Source organism: Pseudomyrmex gracilis, unplaced genomic scaffold (assembly GCF_002006095.1).
Source record: "Pseudomyrmex gracilis isolate BER0280 unplaced genomic scaffold, ASM200609v1 scaffold_344, whole genome shotgun sequence".
In the NCBI taxonomy this organism is placed as follows: Eukaryota; Metazoa; Arthropoda; class Insecta; order Hymenoptera; family Formicidae; genus Pseudomyrmex; species Pseudomyrmex gracilis.
In genome coordinates, this window is record NW_018020928.1 from 63,908 (window position 1) to 72,383 (window position 8,476).

General features: G+C 29.6%; 1 protein-coding gene across 1 annotated transcript; it reads left to right on the forward strand.

Moving 5' to 3' along the window:
• The first annotated feature begins 1,544 nt into the window (after positions 1 to 1,544).
• LOC109860195 (aminopeptidase N-like) lies at positions 1,545 to 7,250 on the forward strand. Its single transcript, XM_020439117.1, has 9 exons — positions 1,545 to 1,652; positions 2,947 to 3,440; positions 3,557 to 3,994; positions 4,086 to 4,269; positions 5,361 to 5,511; positions 5,642 to 5,735; positions 5,898 to 6,283; positions 6,452 to 6,771; positions 7,080 to 7,250. Exons 1-9 carry the CDS (start codon positions 1,650 to 1,652, stop codon positions 7,248 to 7,250), a joined length of 2,241 nt encoding a protein of 746 aa, XP_020294706.1. The 5' UTR covers positions 1,545 to 1,649.
• The last annotated feature ends 1,226 nt before the right edge of the window (positions 7,251 to 8,476 follow it).

The following is an 8,476-nucleotide window of genomic DNA, read 5'->3' on the forward strand; positions in this document are numbered from 1 at the left end:
CATACAGGGTGATTCAGAACAACCCGTTATCCTTGATGAAATTTTGCCAAATAAAAAGTTGTCTTAAAATTTAGTCAAGAATATGTATTTTCAAGGATAACAGGTTGTTCTGAATTACCCTGTATGTCAAATACAATATGTCTATCATCATTTATACAGGGTGTCCTAGAATTGGTGTAACATTTCTCGTAAACAAATAGAAGGAGTAAACCTGAGTCAAAAAGTTTTATACCATTTTGCTAGATTTGCAATAGTTACCGAGATCTTACTTAACAAATGTCAGCGAATAAGCATGTATCAGGTCGTCTTACGCGCTGAAGACAGCCCAATGCGCTTCGCGCGTTTACAGTGTTACTCGTAGCAGCATATAGAAGAAGCCAATATAATAGTATATACTCTATAACATATACACATTAAAATGTAATTGTGCGAAGCTCGCCGGGCTGTCCTACGCGCGTAAGACAGCCCGATGCACGCTTATTCGCGAATCTTTGTTAATTAAAAGTTCGGTAACTATTGCGAATCTAGCAAAATGGTATAAGACTTATCGACTTAGTTTTACTTCTTCTACGAGAGATGTTACACCAATTCTGGGACACCCTGTATATGTAGAATTCAGTCGTAAAGTCGTCTGCCTCTCCTCCATAAACTTATATAATAGACGGAACATTTACATGACGAAGTTGAAGACATTAAAGGACAGAGATAGTGCTGAAGTAGTTGTCTCCCTTTCTTACACTATAAGAGCGGTAAGGGACCAATCACCTTAAGCGCATAGGACATATAAGTCTATGCTTCGACGTAAAAGGCCATTACATTTGACTTGTGTGCTCGAGTGGTTATAAAGGTTTGAGTCTTGTATGGATATAATATTTTTATTATTTTATTTATGTTTTTAAAGAAAAACAACAACAGAGTTGGTTACACTAAAGCATAAACAACTGTTGTTAAGAAAAAATACCTTAATTTATAGAAAATTTAAATTACAAAATATGTTAAATTACATTCTATAGAAGTATAAAGTAAATTAAATTATAAAAAAATCTATGAATTGTTACTGTTAATTGTTAGCGCCTGCCAAATCTCTCAACAAGTCTACACATGCTACATGCATGCTATCACCACTCACTATCACTCCCTCTCTCAACTCACTCTCAGTCAGACGTCTATCTTCGTTGCTCTCGGCCCCTCCCTCGGCCGCCTGCCGCGGTCACCAATCAATTCACTGCTAGAAAAGAAGAGAACTTATCCACGACTATTTCTGTCTCTTTTAACGAAGCTTCAGCTCCTCTTACACAAATGAACCGTCTATTATATAAGTCTATGCTCTATCTCCACACATACATTTACATCAAATTCCACATGCCGTTCGCAACTCTCATGAAATCATTTTATCCTTATTTCTCATCGAAAAGTAAACAAAGATAGATAACGCTCACGAGCGTTGCGAACGGCACGTGGAACTTACCCATCATGGTGTGTATTCATTATTCCACAGAACGGACTGCTCTTTAGTTATCCAAAATTTCTCGAAGAGCGGAGAACGCACAGATACGATCACGAGATACGCTTTCGATCTTGTTTGATTACCAGTTTGCACTTTTTTGCAAGATTTTTACTTCATTGCATTGAATATCACTATACAGAAGATGGTAAGTTATTAAGCTATTTTTTGTAGAGTAAAAATTGCTTCTTATATTTTAAAGAATACTATAAATTTTGTATTTAACCAAATACAAAACAGAACATAAAAAATGAATTAACATAGATCTATTATCTCAACAAAGCATATTATACTGTTAATGATTAAGTGGTTGAAAAAGCTTAAAGGTAAATGTAATAAATAAAATACGGGAAATAAACAGAAAGAAAAAAAGAAAGAACTTCAAAGATGCAGTCTACAGGTGGTAGTAAATAAAAGAAAACTTTGTGTTAAAAAATTAACGATATGAACTTTTCGATCAATTTTATTTTTGCAATCATTATCAGCTAATTCTACAATGTGCAAAGTAAGAAATATATAAGTTTACTTTGCCTAAATCTCTAAACGTTTAAAATAAACATGAAAAAAGTACGCATATAAATATATTAAACCTATTAAACCATAAACAAAGTGAAGCAAAATCTACTTTACAAAGTAAAGATCGAAAAAATCACGAAAAATATGATAACATTTATAGAAATGTGTAACGTACATTACATTTTTAAAAGACACTGATTACATGTCAACAGTCATGTCAAGAAAAGTCACACAAAAAACACAAACATGAGTGTGCGAAAACAAACAAATGAAATCTTTCTTTCACCAAGCATCACCAGTGGACTATTGAATTCGAAATCTTTAATTTATCTATATAGTTAATGTAAAGTAAAACTAAATATATACTTAAACAATTTTAAATATCTTTAGCATATAGTAAGTTGTATATAGTAATTACTTATTAGCATATAATACTTGATATATATTGTTACGATGCAGTAATAATTTTTCTTCAGTGTTGTAATATTCAACTTATCTCATTTACAATGGAGTATAATAAAAGTAAACAGTTTTCTCGAAATTAATTTTATTAGGTGAATATCGAATTTGTCGTAAACACAATCTGTACTCCTGTGTTTTTAATTATGTATGTTCGATAAAACATACCACAGTAACAAATAATGTCGTGTGTGTGATAGAAATAAAGACGATGTAGACTATTTTTAGAGAAACACATACTTTTATGCTTAATATTTTATAAACTTCAAAAATTGTCAGTAAAAACTATTCGCAAAAAGAAAGATACATACTTGCATACAATCATATTTGACATTTTTGTATTTAAAAAAGCAATTAGTAATTCTTTTTTATATAATATTTTTTGTGTTATACTTGTGATTTTAATACCATGTGTATTTCTTGTTTAAAATAACTTTATACGATAATTGTACAAAATTATTTTATAGATACAAACTACACAGATGCTTACAGTTCTCGGAACTATATGCCTCTTATGTGTCAATGGTAGTACTTCGTTTGCTGATGAGAAGTTTTCTCCGCACTGCATAGAACCGATGAAATATATTATAAATATTTCTGCGGAAGTACAAAACAATTCTCTGATTGTTGATTCTCTTGTTAAACTGAACGTTCAGTGTCCACTGCAAAACATAAACGTTTATTTTGGACGTTACTGTGAAGAACCGAAAATTAACATCATGACTAATGTTTCTTCTAATTATCCATCTTTATTTTGGGAAACAAAAGTTTTGCCATTTTTTCCGGACGATCGATTTAAAACCTTGAACATCAGCTTCATTAACCATAATAAGGAACTCTTTAGAATACAACAACGAATAGTAAATGTACAACGTGGACTGTGGATATCTGCAAAATATAATTGCAGTTTAGATAAAGTTATGAGAATTTATCCATTTATTGATGAAACTGAAATAGAAAAGTAAGTGCATTAAATACTAATGCAGAAATTATTTCTTCTTTTGTACTGTTGCAATAGAAGTTATAAAGTTTTTAAGGGACAAATTACTAAGAACAACAACGTTTTACATTCTATAGATATTTGATATTACCGCGTATTCCCGCTGAATGGATATTCTTATGTTGGAAAAATCTCGCAACTAAGGCTGCATTTACTATTCGAATCAAGCATACCAGTAGTGAAACAGCTTTTTCAAATATACGTAATAACTCAGTGGAAAATTCTCAAGTTTATACTTTATTCCGTACACCTTTAATATCCACTTTTGCTGTAGCAACAGTAGTCGTACCTTCTGAATGTACCAACTTTACTCTCAAATCAGATACACTTATCATACAGAGCAGATTACAAGTGGAAAACGACATTTTATACGCACGACTTCTTATACGTCATATTACGATCTTTCTTAGACTCAAGAAAAGGGACGTTACACCAATCTCACATGTGCAGTATATAGCTCTTCCAACAAACTACAGCTACGAAACTATAATAACTACTGGACTTGTTCTTTTCAGGTAAGATATATTACTCAAACAATTAGCTTACAACAAATATATCCACATGCTGTGAACGACAGAAGTGCATTAAAGACACTACTATTTTTAGAGACGCCGATATTGCATACAATAAAGAAAGTGATTCGTTTAGAAAAAAAATAGAAGTAACATGTTTGGTTGCACGCAGTGTGATACAAGAAGCGTTCAGTAATTGGTTAATTACAATTAAACAGTCTGATTCTTGGTTCATTGAAGGATTTTTGACATTTTACGGAGTTTATGTAGTCGATCAGGTAATACTTGCGTTTGTAAGTCTGAAACTTTTACACACCGAGAAAAAATGAAAAAATCATGTTATCATGTAGGATTATATGTAAATCGGATGTAATTTTGTATGATTGTATAATTTTTTATCTAAGAATAAGTCAAATATGATTTTATGTGATTGCGTAAAATCAGATCCAAAATTTGGCGCGATCTAATTTTATATGATCACAAATAAATACATAAAAGTAGGTACGATCACAAGAAAAAGTATATGATTTCTTATATTTTTATATGATCATATAAACTCAGATTGTGCCAAACTTCGGATCTTATTTTACACGACCACATAAAATCATATCCAACTTATGTGAAATCATAATTGACTTAAGTATATAAAAGTTTACACGATCATACAAAATTGCATTCGATCTACATATAATCCTATATGATCACAAAATTTTTCTTTTTTTCTCGGTACACTAAAATATGTTTTGTACTAAAATGTATTTTAATATGAGATATATATATAACATACATATTTAATGCAAACCGAGAGAGAAGAATAATAGTATTTATTTTGTAGTGATTTTTCAAATATTTTGGTGAAAGATGTGATTGTCATATTGCTTTTTTAATTTTTTTACAAGTGTTTTTCGTAATATTTAAAATTTAATCGGGGGGTATACGGGGTCTCTCATATATGAGATGCAAAAGTAGCATCCTATATGATTTTTAGGATTGAAATTTCAATCCAAAACTCACGTGTAAGATTTACACGTGTACGCGTATATACAATATTTGTACATATATATACGCGAATATTTCCGTGAAAACATCCAGCGAATGGCTCTTATTGGCCGTATTCACATATATTCATCAACTAAGTTTAATAGAATTAAAGAGGCCGAGATGATTCTCAGTTTAATAATAATTGCTTTCATACAGTTTATACACAAAACTTCTTGATTACTGTTAGTAATAATAATTTGCTTACAGTAGAAGGATTTTTATACTTGATACCAAACATTTAGTAATACAAATTGTATTACTAAGTTCACCTAAAAAGAATTAACAAAGCTAAACTAGATATATGTATAATCATATAAGTTTTTGGTAGATTTACAATGAGACTTTACTAATGTCACTTGTGGTTCAGACACGACGAATAATTTTTGAATATACACAAGCATTTACTGAATTTTATTATTTAATACAAGATAATCCATTTCTCAAAACCGAAACTTTTGATAAAATGTGGAAACAAAGAGGTAAGAAAAATTGTTATTTAAAACTCAAATACAATTATCCAGGTATCATTGTATGCATTTATAAACATTAACAAGAATTAATCTTGTGATTATAATTTGATAATTTTCACACATCGTATTTACGTTATAGGATTTATTATTTTCTATATGATGAATAATTTATTCAGTTTTAAAAATGTTCTAAACGACCTTATTTTTGAGAAAGCGATAAATTTGTATAACACGTGAGTATTAGAATTATATTATAAATTGATCATTAAGATAAAAAATTGTGCGTTTAAGCATGATTTTTTACGTAACGTGAAAACTTTTTCAAATATTCAATACGTTTAAGACAACTAAAATCAATGTGAAATTTTTGGTTTGGTATCTGTTGTTACCAATAGTAGTACATCAAGTCAGACATATAAGGAACATTTTACTCTTGATAATATATGGAACAATATAATGTTTGTGCCAACCATATATAACACTATCTATTTGAAGAATATAAATATAACAAATGTGATAACTTCATGGATAACACAATATGGTTATCCTATAGTACAAGTAAAACGGAAGGATACACAACTTCTAGAAATTATGATTCAAGATTGTGTTACGCTTACACAAAAGAACATGTGTGCATACAAGTGGTGGATACCTATAATCTACGTAAAAATATCAAGAAAAACGTTTAGTACTAATTATGCGTACGTAAAACCAGACGGAAAAAGTATTTTTCTTGCGAATATTGAAGAAGATGATTTTATCATAATCACGGAGCCAAATGGTAATACAATATAAAGAAAGTATGACTGTAATGTTGTATTTAGTCTCTAAAGTATATTTGAAATTTTTAACATCGTAACATTTATGCTTTTTTTGCTTTATTTTTCTTTTTTTTCTTTTTCTTAATTTTTTTTATTTGTAATTTTTTTATTCCAACATTTATTTTTAGGATATCGTGTCAACTATGATCGTAAATCTTTGGAAAATATTGCTCTCTTTCTAAAAAGTGAAAAATCTGACATTTGGAATGCATCTAATTTAACTGACGTCACTTTAGCACAACTTCTTGACGATGCGTTTTATTTTTTAATACAAAATACAAAGTATACTTTACCTCCTGCTGCAAATAGTGAAAAGTTAGACATATTTTTCAATCTTGCAAGCAATGTAGTTCGCGGAAAGAATTCATACATAGTGTGGCATTCCATATTTACAACTCTTCAATACATATCAAAGATTTTTCCCATACCGGAAAGCGCAAAGATCAAGGTACGTATTTTTCCAGTGCATTAAAAAAGAACAAAAGTAAAAAATCCCCTACTCAGCAACTAAATAAAAGAAACTTTCATTCAACTAGTTTTATAATATACAGTTTATAAGTTACGTTTCCTTCTGCAGTTGTCTTTGATCACGTGACAGAAAAAACAGTATAAAGTAATTTACAAAAGTAACTAGTAAAGTAACTTTATAAAACAATAATTAATATGCAATGATTCTTAAATACACATCTTTTGAGTACACTTACGAGTTACGGAATTATCAAAATACATTAATACACCTTACACTTTTTGTTATAGAGTAAAGTTCTGGAAATATTGAATAGTTTTCTGGAAGATATATCACATAAAAATGTTTCCGAGAATACTGTCAGTAATCAAGTATATTACGAAGTTTTAAAATGGACATGCATTCTTGGTGGCTTACGGTGCAAAGAACATATTAATGCTATAGTACACAGTGGCATTTAGAAAATCCTGTACAATACAGGTACGATTTTCTATTTCTCGTGTGTATAACGTTACTTTGCTGTTAATATATTATACATAATATTACCGAACTGTTACTTGAGACTTGATACAGTATTATGATAGTGTACCAACACTAGATACTCGCGAGTAAATTATTTTCTAATCATTGTTACATTTGTTTATATAAAATATATAGATGTATACATTAAACTTACATATATTTTTATATAAAGATGTTTGAATAAGACGTCGAAAGGACGTCTTGCTTCTACGAATATAATGTACGATATTGCAACTGTGATATGAGTGTTGATACGTCGTTACGATATCATAAGAAAAGTAACACAACTTGAATGACAATTGTGTGAGTAGAATTATACATTTTTGTAAGTATTTGCAGACTTTTGCCAAGTTGGCAGAACTGGATGTATTGCCAAGGATTGATGGTAAAACTTATAACTGATAAGATGTTGTGGCATAAAATACAGGACATTTATTTGTCACAAGAGAAACACCAACACTTCTTTCATCTTTTCTCTTGTTCTGGACTCAATCATAGTTTGGAATCTTTGCGTTTTGCACTAAAACATAATTTAATAAAAGAAAGTGATTCCGTTACCATATTTTTCGATATTGTTGCAAGACATGTAGAAGATTGTTGTTTACCTAATATTATAATAAGCAAAACACAAGATAAATTTTCAAGGTAAACAGAGTTATCTATATAAAATTGTATATTTTTGTTTTATATATACATATTCTCCGATAAGAAAACATTTATTATGTGACAAAATCTTTTGCATGAAACTTTTGATTTGCAGTTATATAGATATATCGTGAGAAAGAAATGTAAAGATATTGATTTTGTATAAAATATTTGTAACTGTATGCAAAATTAATTTCTAAATACGTTTCGGGCAAAACAATAACGATATGGCGAATCATCTTAACAGTATATTTGCAAAATTAATTTCAAAAAGAAATTGTCCAATCGTTGAGAAAAAAATTTCAGTTATGTCATGTTTAAGTCATGTAGAGAAATATAATTGCATATGAAGAAATCAAATTAATTCTTGTATATACTTATGAAAATGCATAACGACTTTTTTCTGATTTTTGACAAAATTAGTTACAAAATTGTATTTTGACAAAACTGTTGCGTTATTGCAAATTATCTTGCAATCATTGTCCTTATTCATGATGCCATTTTTGTGCAATATTTTTAC

Coding starts and splice junctions, on each gene's coding strand:
- LOC109860195 (XM_020439117.1), top strand. Junction 5,512..5,641: donor TAAAATGTGGAAACAAAGAG/GTAAGAAAAATT, acceptor TTTACGTTATAG/GATTTATTATTTTCTATATG. Junction 5,736..5,897: donor GCGATAAATTTGTATAACAC/GTGAGTATTAGA, acceptor TGTTACCAATAG/TAGTACATCAAGTCAGACAT.